We start from the raw sequence: 20,247 nt of genomic DNA, 5'->3' as shown, positions 1-20,247 counted from the left end.
GAGTCATTAAAACAAGCTAAAACCAATTCAGGCCTAGAAAAGCCCTAAGATCATGCATTGTCACGTCAATACAAATGTTCAAGTCTTTTGCTATTAAAAGAAAATAATTGCGTTTCCTATTCTACAATGATGGAGATTTTAAGAAGCTGAAGCACCTTAGTATAGACAGAGAATGGTCAGGTATTTAGAAGGCAGAGTGAAAAGAGGGCAAGTTGATGACAAGAGCACTATCAGACAACAGTCAGGCTTGCATCTGCCAAGGGGCATGCATGAGTGCAGAGAACAAAGTGGAGTGAAAGAAATCTGAAGTCTACTAGGGAAACACAGGAAGCTTTCTAACATACCATGGGAAAAAAGACCCAGGCTGGCATCACAGCAAGAGGTTAGATGGATCTATAAAGCTCTTTGTGACTGAAAGCTGATCAGCTCTGAAAAATTTCACTCATCACTCTTTCAGATAACAATGACAGAGATATCTGGGGTTTCTGCTTTCTCAACCTCACTACTGACAGCAGAACAGCCCCCAAATCACTGGTGCGTTGGTGAGTTTGCATCTTGGAGGCCAATAATTAAAGACTTATTTTGATAATTCTTAGTTGTGCAGACATGAGGCTGTTGGGTGGAAGTTTCCAGCAGAGTGAGCAAAGCTCACCTGAAGGTCACTTTGTTCTTTGGCAGCAAAACACATGCTATGACAGAGAGATTTCTACACACACTAACTAAGGGATCACTGGCTACCTTCAGCACTTCCTAGGAAACCTCAAGAGCTCCAATGGCAGTCTGTCCTTTGAAAGTTTGAAGAAGAAGAAGATTAAAGCTAAAGTTTTTGGAGACCACTGACCTCGGGCTGGGGCATAGCCATGATCTGCATGCCATGCCTGACTATGCATGTGAGAGATTCCCTACATTTGATTTACACACACACACAAACACACACATACACACTCCCAACACCCTCCATTTTCCCCATTTCTGCCTGTCCTCCACCTTCTGCCCTCTGCACTCACTTCTCTCTTTTCATATCAGAGCCAGTGAGAACAATGACCCCTCTCAAGTCTCCCCACATTATGTTCATTTTAAAGTTCTGTTTTGAACTCCCATTCTGTTCTCTCCCTTTCTATCTTAAGTCCCTGCGTGTATGTAACTGGTCTTCCTTGACCTTGTTTCTTCCTATTTCTTTTTGTTACCACTCCTAAGAAAGGAGCTAGTATTTTCACAGATTTATGAAGAATATGTGACAGTCTTTCCTCCTGATAGAGAGTTGCCAGCTCAAAGTCCATCTCTTCACAAGTGACACTGCATTCTATTTGCTCATCTAGCATTTTGGGGTGATAGTGGTATTAAATACTGTGCACTATTTAATGGCACTGTTTGCTGGGTGTCGTGGAAGCCTTCTGTAATTCTAACCTACCACTCATTGTCCTTAGTACCTGGAATAGAATTGTAACATTGGAAACATTCTTTTCTTCCTTCAAACTGCTCTGGTTTGCTTTATCAAAAGATTAATCAATACAGGGCCCAACACAAATAGCTTTCATTCTGTGTCTTGTAGAAATATTTATGTGAGTGACAAGCTTTCTTTTAATCAGTGGCTAAAGTGTTGTAGAAGGGATGACAAAAAATAGATGACAAAAAGCTGTACCATGGCACAGGTACCAAGAGTATTTATAAGGCAAAATTCTGCCCAAAAACTAATGGTGACAGAGTCTTCATAAGTAAAACCAGAAACAGATGAAAACTACTGCTCATGATGTGCATCTGAATGAATCTACTCTTTATTCCCTACGTACTGAGCTGGTTGCAAATATCAAACATGGAAGAAACTGACAGAGGGTTCACATTTTGTGCTGCCCTCAGGTCACTTTGCTGCCTTATGACGATCTCACTCTTCCTCTTCTATCTTTTTGCCATGCATGTCCCGGCTCTTCACTCGGAGCTTGTTGACCTGCGACTCTGCAATGTCAGCCCGTTCCTCGGCTTCCTCCAGCTCGTGCTGGATCTTGCGGAACTTGGAGAGGTTCACATTGGACAGCTCCTCCTGTGTGGGGACAGGCAGTTGGTGGTGAGGAGCCCAGGCCAGGGGTTTCACTCCTCCTGCACCTTGGCCTTGTGAGGCTGCAGCTCTTCCCTGGGGGGAGGCACAAACCTCCATCCCCTCCCACCACTGCTCACACATCAGCTCACCCCAACCTGCTCCTCCTCCCATCTCAGGACCCCACTGGGATAAGCTTCTCTGGGATTCTGTCATATGTGAGGAGCAGCTTTGGCACTGGGATTTCTCACTTGTGCACTTACTCTCCCACTGCTTGCTGCCTGATTGTCAGTGTCACTTATCAGGTTGAGAAAGACCGTGAAGCCTTCTGCTGCTGATTATTAGCAGAGCTTCAGGAATTTCTCAGGCAGTGCATGTGGCCCCTGGGTTTGTTTACTCTGATCTCCTGTACAAAACTTCCCTTGGTTAGCCCTGAGTGCAGGGTGCCCAGGGCTCATCGAGGCCTCAGGACACGACAGCAGAACAGCAATGGGAAGGCCGTTGTGTCTCACCAGTTGCTTTCAAGCCCCTTTCCTGATGTTCGACCCCATTCAGTGCATGTGCTGCCCCAGTGGAAGGTGGCCCTCACCCATTCTTTGAGCAATACTTACAGCTTCCTCAGCTTGTCTCTTGTAGGATTTCACCTTCATTTGCAGCTTGTCCACCAGATCCTGCAGCCTGAGAACATTCTTCCTGTCTTCCTCAGACTACAGTGGTTGGTAAGAAGGGAGAGAATGAATTCTTGGTTCTGCATTACACAGGGTTAACAAATCCCCTTGGGGAAGGTGAAAGAGAAAAGAAACCGAAGTGCCCTAGTTTTGTAAAATTTCTAATTCTGCTCTGCAAAATGTTGTTTGCACAGCAGAGCTTCTGCACAGCATGGAGTGCTGAATCGGTTTGTTCTAGTACGCACCGTCTACAGACTAGTGTACCATGGTTAGAAGTCACACATTAAACTAAGCTAAACATTTCAATAAAATGAAATGGTAAAGAGTCATGATTTTGTAGAGTTAGAGCCAAGGTTTTGCAAGATTTACAGGTCATGTCGTCTAACAAAGAAAAGACGAAAGTCCAGCAGTGATGACGCTTCAAGACCACCCCGAGGGATGAAATCAGGAGACCACTACCCAAATTTGAAGCCAAAAGGAAAGCTCTGCCCAAGATTCTGCCTATTCATTAATATGGAAATTAGAAGGTGTTAACTATGGACTTAAGACTATAAAATAGCTTATTTTCCACAAACAAGTTAGGCAAGTTTTTGCCCAGTATGAACTGGCTTGCCTCCAACATTGTCAATAAATACCTTTGCTGCTATTAAAATAAAAATCTTCTCGTAGCAGTTATTTTTGCGACGTTTTCGCTTATCAGTGGTGTGTGCAAAATGTGACTTGCTGATAGAATCTGTCAGCCCAAGGACTCCTCCAGGCTTACCTGGTAGGTGAGTTCCTTCACCCTCCTCTCGTACTTGCGCACACCCTTCACGGCTTCAGCGCTGCGCTTCTGCTCAGCATCCACCTCCCCTTCCAGCTCCCGCACCTGCAACGAGAAGCCCATCCCTGCAGCTTCCCTGAGGGTGTCTCTCCAAGGGACAAGCTCACTCATGCACAGACACAGCCCTACACACCCTGGCCTCCAGCTTCTGCAGTTGTTTCTTTCCACCCTTCAGGGCCAACTGCTCAGCCTCTTCCAGACGGTGCTGCAGGTCCTTCACTGTCTGGTCCAGGTTCTTCTTCATCCTCTCCAGGTGGGCACTGGTGTCCTGCTCCTTCTTCAGCTCTTCTGCCATCATGGCCGCCTGAGCAGAGCAAAAGGTCAAAGGCATCGTGGGGCTGGAGATATTTTGTGGGGAATACAACTCCCATCAGCAATGAAAGAGCCCCCAGCTCACATCTGTGATGGCCTTCTTGGCCTTCTCTTCAGCATTGCGGGCCTCCTGGATTGTATCCTCCATTTCACTCTGAATCTGGGAGATGTCTGTCTCCAGCTTCTTCTTGGTGTTGATCAGGCTGGTGTTCTGTGAAAAAGGAAAGACAGAAGTTGTGCTGTCGGACCAAATGCCTGAAAGTGTGAGTAGACTTTATGAAAGTCTTTAATGCAAGAGACTTCTTTAGCACCAGATTAGTGAACCGGGCATTGGGCACTGGCTGGAGGAGACATATCAGAACACAGTTCTTCAAGTGTTGTAGTGGTTTTAGCTAGGCCTGAAATTAGCAGGCTCAGAGAATCTATGTGGATTGGGAGACAGCTATCACCTGACTGGGTAACCAAGAAAGTATTTCATACCAGATGACACAAACTTAAGATATGTGTACAGCAGTGGAAGGTGTTTGGTCAGTTCCATCATGGCTGCACTAAGAGGAGGATGTTGGGCAGCTCCTCTACTATGCCGGGCCCTGCTCCGGCTGCTGCTGCTTGCATATTGTTTGAGTTCAGGGAAGTAGAAATATTTTGTTGTTATACTTTCTCTTTCTTGCAGGGTGTCTTTTAGAGTGCTTATGAATCTAGAGTAATGGGCTTTGTATTAACTAGGGAGTGGGAGGCTGTATCTTGTTATACTATACGTAACTTCTGTAAGTGTATGTTATATTGTTCTCTCTTAATTTTCTCTTTTCTGTAAAAATACATATAGTTAGTTTCAGCTTAAAACTGGCTTAGAATTTTTCTTTTCCCTCTCCCTCTTCTTTTTCCTTTAGCTGGTTGGGGGGGAGGAGGAACCCTTTTCACTCTGTCTTGGGCAGCTGGCGTTTAGCCAGCTCAACCCAAGACAAGCGTTTACACAGTAATCACTCACAAGAAACAGAACAATCTCCCTCTTTGTTATCCCTTGTGGATGGGATTGATTTCCTGACCTGGGTATGGAGGAGCTGCGCACGTTCCGTGGCATCCAGAAGCTCCTGCTCAGCCACTTTCCTCGACCTCTCTGTCTGCTCCAGCGCTGCCCGAAGCTCTTCAATTTCAGCCTGCAGCAGGTTTGCTCTGCGCTCCACCATGGCCACCTGCTCCTTCAGGTCATCCTGGGTCCTGAGAGCATCGTCCAAGTGCAGCTGAGTGTCCTGGTAAGAGAGACAAGAGGAATTGCAAGGTGTCAGTGAGTGCTTGGGTGCCAGAAATCTCAGGGATCTCAATTTCTGTAGCTTTGCTGAACAGACCTTGAGCACAGCCTGTGCATTTCTCAGATTCTTTTGTGCCTCGGCAGCCTGGCGGTTGGCATGGCTGAGCTGGATCTCCATTTCATTCAGGTCTCCCTCCATCTTCTTCTTCAGCCTCAGGGCTTCATTCCTGCTCCTGATCTCAGCATCCAGGGTGCTTTGCATGGAGTCCACAACTCGGAGGTGGTTTCTCTTCAGCTGGTCAATCTCCTCATCCTTCTCTGCTATCTTCCTGTCAATCTCAGACTTCACCTGGTTGAGCTCAAGCTGCAGGCGCAGGATCTTGCCCTCTTCATGTTCCAGGGAGGCCTGGACATTGTGCAGGAACAGTGATTTAGACTACCATTTATATTCTAAGTAATCATTTATGCAGGTCTGAATGAAACCTAGATTTCCTTTCCTGCAGTATCTCTAAAAGATTTATAATAATTTTTCGGAATGTATGTACCTCAGCTTCCTCCAGGGAGGCTTGCAGTTCAGATTTCTCCTGCTCAACTTGCTTCTTGACTTTCTCCAGCTCATGAATTGCCTTTCCGCCCTCCGCAATCTGCTCCGTGAGGTCAGAAATCTCCTCTGTGGGAACAAAGACCAATGGCTTGCTCAGGCACTGAGCAGAATGGGAAGGGCCCTGTCCCACCAGGGGGACTGGCATCTTTGCACACCTGCAGGCCCAGAGCCCTGAGGAACACTCAGCTTGTGAGAAAGCCCATCCAGCAGCAGAGGGCCAGGGACTTACGCTGCAAGTTCTTGTTCTCCCGCTTCATTGTTTCCAGGTGGTCCAAGGACTCCTCATAGGCATTCTTCATCTTGAACAGCTCCGTGCTGAGAGAGCGAGACTCCTTCTGGGAGGCCTCCAGCTCAGCCTGCGTTTCCTCATACTTCTGCTTCCATTCTGCCAGGATCTGAAGGGAAACACGACATGAGTAGGGATGTGGCCATCCCAGAGGGATGCTCTGCCCAGCAGTGCCAGGGCTGGAGCCCCAGAGACCTTGTCAAAGTTCTTCTGCTTCTTGTCCAGAGCAGCACAGGCAGCATTGGATCGCTCCACATCAATCATCAGGTCCTCCACTTCATTCTGCAGCCTCTGCTTTGTCTTTTCCAGGGAGGCACATTTGGCATTGACAGCTTCAACGTGTTCCTCTGCATCCTGCAGGCGCTGGGCCAGCTTCTTCCTGGGAGGAGATAAGCACAAGGTCAGGTTAGAGCTTAGAAGGGAGTCACTTCTGCACTGCCATGAGAGGCTGTTGGACACTTTGGACCTTCTGAGCTGAGCACTTTTCACAGACCCTAAAAGATCTATCCTGTCATTGTCCTGCCACCTATGGTGGATTAAACCTGTCTTAGCACTTCCAGCTCTAAAGAGCAAACTTTGTCTTCCAATTTACACTTTCTCTCTCCCTCCCTCTATTTGCTTTACCACAAAGGGAGCATATCAACCCACTCAGAGACTCCCATTTCCCTTGACCACTCTCAGCCTTCTCCAGTCCCTTTTCATCCAACCCTGCCCACATACTTGGCCTCCTCGAGCTCCTCCGTGCGCTGGATCGCGTCCGTCTCGTATTTGGTTCTCCACTGGGCCACTTCGCCGTTGGCCTTGGACAGGGCGCGCTGCAGCTCCCCCTTGGCTTCCTGCTCCTCCTCATATTGTTCCCGGAGCAAGTCACAGTCGTGGCGAGCGGACTGCAGGGCGTGGGCCAGGGCGTTCTTGGCCTGTGGGGATGTTGGGATGGGTAACTACAATACTCCTGACAGTGAAATCGGCAGTGAAATTAGAATGAACCTCTACTTAGGCAACTATAGAGCAGGATGTGATGAAGCCCTTATTGATGTATTCTGGAGGATCAGGACATCTTAGTGACAGGTGCTCTGGGGACAGTAATCTGCTGTTTGTGTGAATGTTTTGACATGTGTAGCTGGACCCTGTCTTAGGAAAATAATCAGAACCTCAAGGAAACCTTCCTCCAGCATCTACAGTGTCACAGTTCCTTCCCTCTCTACCTCACAAGTAGGGATTTGTGTTTTGTTTGTGTTCACTCCAGTCCTACAGATGTTTGGGGAAAGACCATTGAACCAGTTTTGGGTCAGACAGGATTCTCCTGATCCTAGATCTAGAGGGGATAGAGGCTGTGGAGAGCAGGGTGCTTCCATACCTTGATTTCTTCCTCTAGATGTCTCTTGAGTTCCTCAATCTGTTGGGTAAATCCTTGCTTGCCCCTAGACAGCTGAGAAATCAGAGCATCTTTTTCCTCCACTTGGCGGGAATATTCACCTGGGAGAAGTAAAGGGGAAAAAAGGGAACCAGACTATTAATCTTATGACCTTTTCTGCCTGTAAAGCCATGTAACCAGGAGTGGCCTGAGAGGTTATACCAGTTGTCATGTTGCAAACTCAGGTGTGCTCATGGTGTGCAGGTCCCCCCAGTTGCACTTTTGGAATGAGGATGTCCTACCTGACTCTGTCTGCAGACGAGCTCTTTGCGTATTGAGGTCATTGATCATGCGCTGATTCTGCTCCTCCTTTGTTTTTAACTCACTCAGCTGATCTTCAAGTGTGCGACACATCTTCTCCAGGTTTGCCTAGAGAGCAAACACAGGCAAGGGAAGGAGATGAACACCTGCACTCTGGCTCATTCCCACAGTTGGATTTTGGTTTCTGGGAATGTGGCTGGCAGGTGCAGCCCTTGTGCCACACCTTAGCCCTGCGAGCATGCTCTAATGCAATTCCATACCTTGGCTTTGGAGACAGACTCCATGTTACTGGCCAAGTCGTCAATCTCCATCTTGAGCTCACTCTTCTCCTTCTCCAGCTTCTGCTTCACGCGTTGCAGGTTGTCGATCTGCTCCCCGAGCTCAGCCGTGCTGTCCGCGTGCTTCTTCCGCAGGGCGGCAGCCGTGGCTTCGTGCTGCAGCGTGGCCTCTTCCAGGTCCCGCCGCATCTTCTGGAACTCTGCCTCCCGCTTCTTGTTCATCTCCACCTGAGCTGCCGTCGCCCCTCCTGCTTCCTCCAGGCGCTCGCTGATCTCCTCCAGCTCCCTCGACAGGTCAGCGCGATGCTTCTCTGCTTTAGCGCGAGAGGTTCGCTCGGCCTCGATTTCCTCCTCCAGTTCCTCAATACGGGCCTGCAGAACACCAGAGACCCTTCACACCCTGCCCTCCTCCTACCTGCGCTGAGCCTGGCACAGGGAGGGTGAGGAGCAGAGACTTGCCTGCAGCTCCTTGATCTTCTTCTGGAGTTGCATGCCCAGGGCTTGTTCATCCTCGATTTTGCTCTGGATCTGGCTGATTTCAAAGTCTTTCCTTTGGGCAAAGCAAACTGTATTAGAGCTCAAATAAAAAAGACAAGTGCTCCAGCCCAGCATGGAGGTGCCCCAGAGCCACACTTACTTCTTCAGTTTCTCATCCAGCTGCTGCTTATCATTCTCCAGGTCCATGATGCTGTCCTGGGCCAGCTTCAGGTCTCCTTCCAGTTTCCTCTTGGCTCTCTCCAGGTCCATGCGCAGTTTCTTCTCTTGCTCCAGGGACCCTTCCAGCTGCACAGAGCAAGGCCATCAGTACTCCAGCAGCCAGGTCGAACTCCATACCTGTCCTGTTCCTGCTGTGTGTTTGTGTGCTTACATCATCCACTTGCTGTTCCAGCTTGGTCTTGGCTTTGGTCAGTGTGTTGACTTTGTCCTCTTCTACCTGCAGATCATCCAGGGTCTGCTGATGGGCCTCTTGGAGGGCTTTCTTCTCTTTTGTCAGCTTGGCAATGGTTTCATCCAGGGCTGCCATCTCCTCTGTGAGGTTTTTCACCTACAAATATGCGGCATTGTCAAAATTCATTGGAAGACTTGCCTGGTGATTCAGGGCAAGTTTCACTTTGCTGTGCTTGGCCTGATGTTGTACTTTTAGTTTCACTACTTCGATCAAGCCCAGCTTATTTGCTCAAAAGCCAACATGTCCTTGGGTTGCACTTTTGCTTTACCCGTTATGTGATCCCCTGTGTGTGTACCTTGTTTTCAGTGGCATGTTTCTCCTTCTCCACCTTGGCCAGTGTTAGCTCAAGGTCATCAATATCTTTCTTCAGCTCTGAACATTCATCCTCCAGTTTCCTCTTCTTGGCTGTCAGCTCAGCATTGATTTCCTCCTCATCCTCAGCCCTTTCAGTCACCTCCTTAATTTTGGCTTCCAGTTGGATTTTGGTTTTGATGAGCTGATCACACCTTTCCTCAGCATCAGCCAAGCTATCTGCTTCCTGGTGGGGAGACAGATTTTCATGAGTTATAATGTTTTGCACTTTCCATGCCCTGTCCTTTGTATCACTCAGTAGGCATGTGTTAAAATGCGGTCTGCACTTGACCTTTAACTCCACCAACTGGAATATCTTGCCTGCTTTCTACTTGGAAACGTAATTTTTCATTAATATTTATTCTGTATTTTCTGGGTCTCCTAATTATACCTCACAGGGCAGGTGGCCATGACAATTCTTCATATCACAAATACAAAAGCATAACAGAACAGTGGTTACTTCAGTTACTAATTTCAGCAGGAGTAAGGTCTTAGAGGAGTTGTTTTTTTTTTTCCTGATGGAAAATGTATCTAGTAGATTTTTCTTTTTATTGTCCCAACAAGAGCCTTAAAAATATTTCGGGTTTCAATTTCTGAGAATAATTTAGTTGAGAAAGAAATTTATCACTTTACTATAGACATTAAAATTGCTGCAAACCCAACAGAGTTCAGCTACCTCTGTGACTTCTTTCCAAGCCATATCAAGCATTTCCTGGTATAACTAGCTGATCACTTATTTTGGTGTTAAATAACTGCCATTTCCTAATCAAGTTTCAATGGGAAGTATCCATGTTTGTGAAAGCAATCACAGTATTCTAGTGGAGATGTAACTGGGAAAAGGGCATCTTTCTCAAGTTTGTCTTTACTGCATTAAACAGAAGCACTTCTTTGAAAGCTGAGATGTTTCCCTTTCCAGGTCAGAGCTCTCAGATGTGCAACACATGTTGTCTGGTGTTTCATGGCTCTTTCCTCAGACAGCAGGAATGGTGAGGGTCATATGAGGCTGCCATGAGTCTCACCATGCCCCTGCCAGTGCCTGTTTACTCACCATTATGGTGCCTTAGAGTGTGTGATTTAGACTGGTTTCTACTATTCATCGGCTCCTGCGAGTCCCTTTGTAGGATAACCCTTCTGACAGTAAATAATTGTTTTTCCAGGGTAAAACCAGTGATACTCACAGCCTGCACTTGGAGCTGCAGGTCGTTTTTCTCCTGCATTAGAGAAGCCATTTTCTCCTCCAGCTCCTTCCTTTTTGCCTCAGACTTTGCAAGCTCTTCCTTGGTTTTCTCAAACTCCTCCTTCATGTTGGCCATTTCCTTCTCAGACTCTGCACTCTTCAACAAGGGCTTGATCTTGAAGAATAACTTCATCCAGGGCCAGTGTTTGACGTTCATGAATGAACGAACATTGTACTGAATGCAGAAGATGGACTCTCTGAAAAGAAATTCACATGATTTTTGCATAGCTCCGGTGTGATAGCCATGCACCCATGAGAATTAACTTAATATGCGAAAAGTCTACCTCCTCTCCACCATTTTCTTATATTCCACTCTCATCAGGAAGCCCCTGCACCTGGCCTGTGTTCGAGTAATGATTTCTGCCAACTTGTCATCCCTCATCTCCTCCAGGAGTCCCAGCAGCCCAGCTTTGAAGAACACCTTGAGAGAGGAAATGGTGAAACATGTTGTTGTGAGGTAGTACAGAACAGACACACAGAGTCTTTAAGTATCCTGACAGACCTTAACAGCCATTACTAGCTTCGCCTTGGACCCTCTCCCAAACCCTCTCTCCAAAGGCTGAGAGCTTCCCATAGTCTCAGCCCTAAGCATTCAGTCCATGTCTGAGCTATGCGTCATGAGTAATGTTTCCAGTTCATCCAAAGCTTCAGCCATCCCATGCCTGATCATGGACCCCAGTGAACTCTACCATGATCTGCTGACTTACATCCTGGCTTGATGTTAGACCAATCTCATTGCTGTGTATATGTCTAAGAATTAGTGTATAGGACCTTATCTTTTTAGCCTAGCTATATCTGACCCTGCCAAATCTTGAAAACCAAGGCTTTATGGCTTCACCTCAGACCTTCCTTATTGTAACAAACCTGCCCGGTCACCTGGACTCCTGTTTGAATCTGACTACCACTCAGAGGTCATCCTCATCTGCCTTGATCGAGTAGAGAGTGGTGCTGGGCATCTCCTGGTTGAGGCCCCTGCCCTGTCAGATCTGGTACATCATTGTGCTGTGTCCCATCCCCCCAGTAGAGCAGCCCACACCCTCACTGCTTTTGACAAACTTCTAAGACAGGCCTTGTTTTTACCTTGGTGTGACCAAATTTGTACTGTGTGTGGTCCACATCAATGGACCCAAGAAGCTTCTCTGAAGCCTTCTTATTGTCCATGAATTGTCCCTCTGGGATAGCACTGGCATTAAGCACCCTGTATCTGAGGGAGAAAACAGAACATGAAGAAATTATCAAAATCACCTCTGTGATTGAATGCCCAGCCTTCAAGGATTGTCCCATTGAATGAATCTCATGCCTGGAGAAAGTTCATACTTTCAGGACAGGATATGGGGAGTGTTTGTAAAATTAATTCTAAGTACAAGAGAATACTGATCTCAGCAATGCCTGGTCATCATGAACTGATGGTGAAACTTTTCTATATTACTGCTCAATACCAATACAAAGTATCTTTGGCTTGATGTGAATGGGCAGCAAGGTGCAGTGCTCTTACCTCTGTTTGAAGTCAGCATAGAGGACTCTGCTGGGGAACCCTTTCCTGCAAATCCTGATCCCTTCCAGCACACCGTTACAGCGCAGCTGATGCAACACCAGCTCGTGCTCCATGGCACCTGACAAAGACCAGCATTAGTGACTACTCTATTATTTGACACTCCACAGTGGAGCTTCTGCTGCTCAAGTTTTCCTCCCCTTGGCTTGCCTTACCAGGTGTTTTTGTTTCATTTGGGATGATACACCGTACAAAGTGGGGGTGGGTGCTCCTCAGGTTGGCCATCAGTTTGTTTAAATTCTCCTGTGAGATCATCAAATGAAGTTTATATTATTAAGTACTGGAATTTTACCAGTGGATTCATCAAATTGGGTGTTTCAGGGTGCAGACCTGTCTTCTCTAAAATAACTTCTTGAACTCCCAAAGGGAAAATTGGAAACAGAACGGTCACAAAATTCTGGTTTGGAAATTCTTTCATAGAATAATGGCTAGAGTTACTTTTCCTTGACTTCCTCATCCAAATTCACAGCTGCCATTTCACAGTTTTCCTTTGAGCTGATAATTCTTGTGGTATATATTTGGGCATTTAAAGTAAATGGCATGTACTCTTGGTTAAGCATGACTAGCATCTGATTTGGTAGCCAAGTAAGTTCTTTCTAAACATATGGAATATTTCTGCAACCTGTGCAAAGTGACACTTTTAGCAGTAATTCAGACTCAAACTTTGAAGACAGAAGTGAAAACTGACCTCACAAGTCATTAATGGGTGTAATTAAACATTCATTCTCTTCCCATATTGAAAGCAAATCATTGCCTTAAAATATTATCATCTCAGGATATTTTTTTTCCTTTTGATGTTTGATCTATTATTTTTGAATTTTACAATGAGTCAATACTAAAAATCTGCATAGATACAAAAGACAGGTCAAGCAAATAGATCTGAACCCTTCAAGAGAGAGTTTTTAAACAAGTGAGCTGATATGATTTTCACTCCCATCTAAGTAGGTGGACTTAGATCTTTGGATATATGCACAGAATATTCAGAGATGGGTGTAGCATTCCAACAGGAAAATACTGTAATTTACAAGTATAGAAAAGGAAGGATTTTAAGCACGACAACAGTCATGTCCAAAATGCAGATGGACCTCTCAGATTCAGAATAAAATTGCTTTCCATCTTCAAAGGCTCAATGAATATTATACTTACCCTGAAAAGAGCTGAGACAGTCTGGAAAGAAGAACCCTTCTTCTTGCCTCCTTTCTTGCCACCACCACCACTGTCTGTGTATGAAAGTTTTAAAAAAGTATTGGAAAATGGATATTGCTATTTGGAAATACAGAACAGGAAGCAACATTGCAATTTTAGTGTTTGCAGCTTTAAATCTGACAAAACTTTCTCCCATAACGAAAATACACTTTTCACAGAACTGACCTGCATCAGCTCCACCATAGGAAGCAAAGAGTAAGGCCAGGGTCTTCACAGATGATTTCTGGTACAGCCCAATGACAGTTTCATTCAGGGGGTCCTTGTTCTTCTCCAGCCACCCAGAGATGTTGTAGTCCACTGTGCCAGCGTAGTGCACCAGGGAGAAGTGGGCCTCAGCCTTGCCTTTGGCAGGTTTGGGCTTCTGGAAGTTGTTGGACTTGCCCAGGTGCTGGTCATAGAGCTTGTTCTTGAAAGAGGTGTCAGTTGCCTTGGGGAACATGCACTCCTCTTCCAGGATGGAGAAGATGCCCATGGGCTGGAAGGTTCACATGAAATGACAAAGAAAGATGATAATGGAAATTTCCAAGGCCACACTGGATGGGACATTGATCAACGTGGTCTAGTACAAGGTGTTCCTGTCCCTGGCAGGAGCTTGGAACAAGATGTTCTTTGGGTTCCCTTCCAACCCAAACCACTCTGTGATTCTATGACAGTGACAAGAAGCCTGTGCTATGAACATCAAAGGTACCACTGTGTTGTGGGGAGCATCTCAGACTGGATGAGGGCCTGGGTTTGTCAGGTCTTGTTCTCAGGCAAGGAGTTTATTTCTACCTTCCCTCTGCCTCCCTGCAGCCAATCTTCATGCAACTGGTAAGAATGTCTGTCCAGGGCATAACCGAATTGGCTGCAGAACTGGAGGGAGCAGTGGTAAACAGAATAACAATTGGGAAAAGAGCCACAAGAGGCCCTGTTGCTGTGGGAGGTCAGGTGAGATGATACTTGTTCCCCAGATTTGTCTGTGGGCTTCAGATTTGAGCCTTTGGAGGAAAAAGTAACAGAAAAAGAGTGCAGTTTCTTTGGAGAAATGTCTGTAGGTGGGAGTCAGGCTACTATTCCATGCTTGAAGCTCAGAAACAGAACAGATGCAGGGCTGATGTCTCAGAGGTGCATTTCTCTTCCCCAGACTAAACTAAATCTCAGTGCAAAATCTTTTGCTTAACTGATGCTGCCTGTCTGGCTGTGAGTTCTGTCTGAGATGAACCTGCCTCAGAAACTCAAAGGATTCCAACATACATCATACACGAGTACGGGACAGGTACCTTCTCAATGAGCTCAATGCAGGCAGCCAAGTCCATCCCAAAGTCAATGAACTCCCATTCAATTCCCTCCTTCTTGTACTCCTCCTGCTCCAGCACGAACATGTGGTGGTTGAAGAACTGTTGCAGTTTCTCATTGGTGAAGTTGATGCACAGCTGCTCAAAGCTGTTGAACTGCCCAAGGCAAGGAAAGGTGCACAGGTTCTCAAGGTGTGCCAAGGCCTTTGCTGGCAATCTCCTAAGGCTCTTTCAAGTTCCCCAGATGAAAAAGCACCCCCAAACTTACTGTACCAGCACGTGTTTCCTTAGCAGGGTTTCTATTGTGCAACTCTCTGGCCTTCAAGGATTTTCTTTTATCATTAATTCTCAAATCAAGTGACAAGGAACTATTCCTTTTCTCTGTGCTACTCAACAGGAAATTCTTTAGTACCTGCAGCAGCTCCATCGTGTGGGTGTTGCAGGTCTCTGACCTCCTGGACAGTGGAATCCTCCTCAGTGTCCCACCCAAGGATTCCTCTGGCCTAACATCAATAATCTGGGGGTTTCTATCCTCAGGAAACATGCTGTGAACTTGCTCATGGCACTACCTTTGGTTCAAAGCTCTGTGAGACTTAGTCCTCGAGCTCTCCCTCTGTTTGCAAAGCCTGAGACCTTTGCAAGCTCACAGGCCTCTGTTTGCCAGAAAGGCAATGTTGGAATTGGTGTTTGTCAGCAAAGCCAGTTGAGGGGCTACAGTGACAGAGAAGAGGGAGGAGTTCCTAGAACAATTCAGATGAGAAGGATAAACTTCTGAACCATCTCAAACAAAAGTGGGTGTCTGAGTCCTCAGGACCCCTCCTTGCCCCTTGCTTGACTGTGGTGTCAACTCCTTGTCCCTTACATCAAAGATCTCAAAGCCAGCGATGTCCAGGACACCAATGAAGTACTGCCTGGGCTGCTTCGTATCCAGCTGTTGGTTGATGCGAATAACCATCCACAAGAACATCTTCTCAAACACAGCCTTTGCCAGGGCACCCACGGAATTGTTCACCTAAAGCAAAGCAAACAGGACCAGAGTTCCCTCCCAGGGTCACAGGAGAATGCTCAGGTACTCCTTCAAGCCATGCATTTTCTACCTCCAGGTTTTACCTGTGTCACGTTTTGACCTTTGGTCACAAATTCGTTCCCAACCTTGACTCGAGGATAACAGAGGGCTTTGAGAAATTCAGCTGAGTTAAGGCCCATCAGGTAGGCAGCCTTGTCAGCCACTAGAGGTGGAGAAAGAGAGAAAACCATTTAATGGGTGGTGTTCATGTTCTAGGAATGGAAGAGCGATCTCATACAGAAGGCCTGGGAAGGAATGTAAACTCTGGAAGCTAATGATGACCTTCTTTGAAAGCAAGAACAGGTATAGTTTAAACCTGGAATTTCTCAGAAGGACCCCAAAAGCCTCTAGTAATGCATGAGGTGAGCATGAGCCACATTCTTTCTTTGTAGTAAGTGGATTTCTGGGTAGCAGGAATTGTTTCCCCAAAAGTACAACTGAACATTGTGGTGTCTTAATGGTTGAAGGTTCTCAAAAGAGAAAGGGTCATGTCCTGTGCTGAAGTTGAAGTTCCTGCTTTCAGGCTGTGTCTGTTTGGGGAGCAACCCTTGGATAGAATAATGGAACTTCCCATGGCTGAGAAAGCACCTTTGCAGTTAGATGGACTATATACAAAGGTGAGTTTCTCAGTGTTGTCTGTGGAGACTCACACAGGCCAACCGAGGTCTGCCTTTGGAGGCTTAACATGTCACCTCTGGAGACAGAGAAGTGCTTTGAACAAATCACCCACTGAATTTGCTGGTACCTTCAGTGCCATCAGGCTCTGCCTGCTCCTCACGCTGCTTTTGTTTGAACTTCAGGTTCCCATAGTGCATGACAGCCCCTGTCAGCTTGTAGATGGCTGTCTTTTCATCAGCAGTGAAGCCCAGGATGTCAATGGCACTCTGCATTCAAAACAGGGAATTTGAATACATGTCCTTAAGTGGGCCAGTGATGTCACTCTAGGGACAGACACAGTAGAAACCTTTTTACTGTGTTACTCACATCTGTAGCCATGAGCTCCTCCTGGTCATCAATGCTGGGAACAGTGACCTCCCCTTGACTCACATAGTGGAAATCATACGGGTTGGTGGTGATGAGGAGCATGTCTGCAAGAAGGAAGAGACAAGACACAGGCTTAGTTTTGCCAAGCAGGTGATAGAGGGAACTGTTGCTGAGGGTTCATCCTCAAAATCCATAATGCTCCTTCCTACCAATTAGCTCCGGCTTCTTGTTGGACATGATCTGATAAAAGATGTGGTAGCTTCTTTCCGCCTTGAGCTGGAAAGTGACTCTGGACTTCTCCAGCAGATCTGGCAAGGATGACAGAACAGAGTTAAGCACAAGAACTGAGGAAGGCTGTAAGGAAGGGGATCAGGCCAGGAGAGACTCTTACATGTTTCAATGTCAGCAGAAGCCAGTTTGCCTGTGGCACCAAAATGGATTCTGATGAATTTCCCCTGTTAAGGAGAAGCAGCAGCATTTCAACTCAGATGTGTTTCAATGACATGTGCTCATGTAAGAATACCACTATCTCATCACTAATGTTATAACAAGGGATTTTTGCATAAGCTCAAAACAATTCATCAACTTACAAAGCGTGAGGAGTTGTCATTCCTCACGGTCTTGGCGTTTCCAAAGGCCTCCAGCAGTGGGTTGGCGCTGATGATTTGATCCTCAAGCGTTCCCTGTGGCATGAAAATTATTCAGTGACTGTGTTTTGTCTACAGGGCAATGACAGACCAAGTGTCCAGACTGTTCTTCTTCACTCACCTGCATTTTGCCTGATGTCTGCTCCTCCTTCTTCTTGTCCCCACTGGCTGCAATTGTTGCAAAGTACTGGATGACACGCTTTGTGTTCACAGTCTTTCCAGCACCGGATTCTCCGCTGTCAGAGCAAGGAGAGAAGCAGAGAGCGTGTGGTCAGGCAGGAGGTTTCCTGGCCCTGGGCAGCCCCACAGGGTCCCGAGCAGGGGGTGTACGTACGTGATCAGGATCGACTGGTTCTCCCGATCTGTGGTAGAGAGAGAATAAAATTATTAAATTTTTTTTAAAAAATGTTCTTGATAAAAATACTCCTTTGACTTTTAGAAAATGCACTGGTAATAGGCAGCTAATTCCTTCTATGAACATGCCTACCTTGACCCCTATTTCCTTTTTAACATTTTAATGTTCCCAGTTGCAGCTGGGAAGTTGATAGGTCAGCCCTGATGTGGATGGCAGGTGTAGCAAATAGGCTGCTCTTTCTGCATCTTCTCTTCATGTCAAGCTGCTCATTTTTTCTTTGTAAAGTATCCAGCTAAGGAGCAGTTTTGTAGAGTTGCTGAATGAATGATCTATCTGTCAGCTGAAGTGAACTGGGGCATGTGCTTCTCATAAGCTTTATCACAAAAGGAACAACCACTCCTGATCAGTCCATAAGCCCCTTGGATGGTTTTTACGTAGGTGGCCAATTGATTGTTGCCCAAAGAGAATCACAGAAGCTTCATAAACATGGAGTAACCTTTACCAGAACAGTCTCCCATGCTCTAGCCTACTGAAATTTCAGAGCTCAGTTTGACGCTTCTGTGTGCAATAGGGTGGATTGAGTTTGATTTCCAGAACTTTGGTTGCTTTTTTAATCCATTCTCCCATCACCCCTTCATTGATCAAATTCTTGCACTGTGAAAACTGAAAAAATCTGCATGATAGCTGAATTGACTAAAGCATTCTGGAACTAACTTTTAGGGAAAAGTTTGGGGTTGTAGTCATAAAGTTCCTTCATGTCTCGTCAAGGTGTCAGCAAGGGTCAATACATGATGACTTATATAAATATGGCCGTGACATGCTCATCAAAAATCAATTTATTACTGTTCTGTTCTCATTTTATTCCCTTCCAATTGATCTTCTTAACTCTATGAATAGTACAGGAATAAAAACAGTAATTTGGGCCAGAAAACAGAATACATAGTTTAACAATTTTAGTTATACCTCTTTATGTGATATATTTTTCTGACTAATCTGCTCTTTCCCAAAATTCTGGAGATTTAGGCAATGCTAGAAAAGACCCTTCTTTGGTGTTGCTTCCACATATATTAATCAATTGATAAAAGAAATTGTTTCTAAGATTGAGGAAGTATCAATTTTCCACGCTGGTTTCACTGTAATGTCTCACTGAGGCTGCTTCCCAAGTTTTCATAAAGCCACCACAGGAAACATTGGGTTCTATGTTGAATGTCCTTTCCCTTTAGACACAATGTTATTTACAAACTCTGCTCTATCAACTTTCAGTCATTCAAAGAACAATGAAGTCCAATCAAAGAACAATTCTTTGATTGAAGAGAAAAAGCAGAACTTTGAAGGTATATCCAAATTTCTTTGAAGAAAAATCTGACAATGTATTCAGTGCTAGATCACAACCTACCAAACATCTTGGACATTAAATTCTGACATTGATTGGAATAAACATGATCTAAATGATGGTGCTCAGTAAAGAAGCTATTTCCAGTGATGAGGGAACATCCATCCTCACAGCACCATTACATTGAACTACTTTGCAGTGAAAAGAATTCTTTTTCTCCACTGCGAGCATTCACAGCCAAGTGACTTTAAAGAAAACCAAGTCACTCACCAGTCAGCATGAACTGATAGGCATTGTCAGAGATGGAGAAGATGTGTGGAGGGGCCTCCTGACGCTTCTTGCCTCGATAGGCCAACACCACCTCCGGGTTGTACACGGGCAGCCACTTGTAGGGGTTGACAGTGACGCAGAAGAGACCCGAGTACGTCTGCGAGGAAGGGAGACAGCACGTTGGCTTCCCCTGGGCCTGGCAGAGCAGCTCCTGCAGCTGCCCAAAGGAAGCTGCTGTGCCACTTACGTAGATCATCCAGGCTGCGTAACGCTCTTTGAGGTTGTACAGCACAGCGGGCTCGTGCAGGTGGGTCATCATGGCCATGTCCTCGATTTTGTCATACTTGGGAGGGTTCATGGAGAAGATTTGATCTTCCTTCACGGTCAGGGTCTGGCAGGGGCAGGAAGGTACATGCATGTCAGCTCAGAGCCAGAGTGGGAGTGAAATGGTTTTTATAAATCTTGCATTTTACCCACCTCTCCTCCTTCAGTCTTGACAGTGACCTTCCCTGCATCCTTACTCTCGATTTTCCCTTTCACATAGGATTCCTTTGCGTGGACCACAAAGACAGATGTCTTGGCATCAAAAGGCTTGTTCTGGGCCTCGATTCTCTCCTTCTCCGATTTTCGGAGATACGGAGCCGCCTCCCCAAAGGCGGCCATGTCCGCGTCCGGAGTTGACATCGGTGCGCTTTGACAGGAGGCACCGTCAGCAGGGTCCTCTGTAGGAAAGAAGGGATGTTGTGTCATGGAGTGAATGGTTTTATGCAGAAGAGAGTGAGTCTTTTGCACTTTGATCTCTCCAGGTATTAAAGTAGGTATAAACAATTCAAAAGTTGTGTTTAAATTTTCCATTCTTTGGTGAAAATTAATCCTTAGGCATCTACCTCAGCAACAAAGTCCAGAACAGCAGTTTGGTGTGTTGTATGTTGTGAAGTTTAGCAGCATTGTTGTAACTTTGCAAACTCTACCAAATTTGAATGTTTCCATAACAGAGACTTCATATTTTACAAGTCTCTATTTGGTTTTAGGGGTTTTTAAATGCTACAGAAAGTGTCTGAAATACTTTCTTCTCTGATAGCAGAGTAGCTTTCTA

General features: G+C 45.9%; 1 protein-coding gene across 1 annotated transcript; it reads right to left on the bottom strand.

Annotated features, from left to right (window-relative positions):
• Window positions 1–1,753: 1,753 nt before the first annotated feature.
• LOC139680651 (myosin heavy chain, skeletal muscle, adult) lies at window positions 1,754–19,873 on the bottom strand. Its single transcript, XM_071573488.1, has 38 exons — window positions 19,629–19,873; window positions 19,399–19,542; window positions 19,152–19,308; window positions 17,528–17,555; window positions 17,315–17,429; window positions 17,137–17,229; window positions 16,938–17,001; window positions 16,756–16,854; window positions 16,547–16,650; window positions 16,308–16,446; window positions 15,607–15,725; window positions 15,359–15,508; window positions 14,482–14,652; window positions 13,388–13,697; window positions 13,163–13,236; window positions 12,172–12,259; window positions 11,960–12,077; window positions 11,545–11,668; window positions 10,749–10,885; window positions 10,406–10,661; window positions 9,172–9,414; window positions 8,796–8,972; window positions 8,565–8,710; window positions 8,387–8,477; window positions 7,910–8,299; window positions 7,631–7,757; window positions 7,332–7,450; window positions 6,695–6,891; window positions 6,170–6,353; window positions 5,918–6,083; window positions 5,630–5,754; window positions 5,182–5,490; window positions 4,882–5,085; window positions 3,921–4,046; window positions 3,657–3,827; window positions 3,464–3,568; window positions 2,644–2,739; window positions 1,754–2,038 (listed from the first exon to the last, which is right to left on the bottom strand). The coding sequence occupies exons 1-38, from the start codon at window positions 19,833–19,835 to the stop codon at window positions 1,883–1,885; spliced, it is 5,829 nt and encodes a 1,942-aa protein (XP_071429589.1). The 5' UTR covers window positions 19,836–19,873; the 3' UTR covers window positions 1,754–1,882.
• Window positions 19,874–20,247: the final 374 nt, after the last annotated feature.

The sequence above is a fragment of the Pithys albifrons genome, chromosome 19, assembly GCF_047495875.1.
Source record: "Pithys albifrons albifrons isolate INPA30051 chromosome 19, PitAlb_v1, whole genome shotgun sequence".
Classification (NCBI taxonomy): domain Eukaryota; kingdom Metazoa; phylum Chordata; class Aves; order Passeriformes; family Thamnophilidae; genus Pithys; species Pithys albifrons.
Note: the sequence above shows the minus strand (reverse complement) of the source record. Positions and strands in the feature narration are given on the sequence as shown.

Excerpts from the sequence above, each read along its gene's own strand:
- LOC139680651 (XM_071573488.1), bottom strand. The coding sequence starts at position 19,835 with ATGTCAACTCCGGACGCGGACATGGCCGCCTTTGGGGAGGCGGCTCCG. Across the intron at positions 15,726-16,307 it reads AGAGCCTGATGGCACTGAAG|TGGCTGACAAGGCTGCCTAC; the intron begins GTACCAGCAAAT and ends CTCCACCTCTAG. Across the intron at positions 3,828-3,920 it reads CCAAGAAGGCCATCACAGAT|GCGGCCATGATGGCAGAAGA; the intron begins GTGAGCTGGGGG and ends TGCTCTGCTCAG.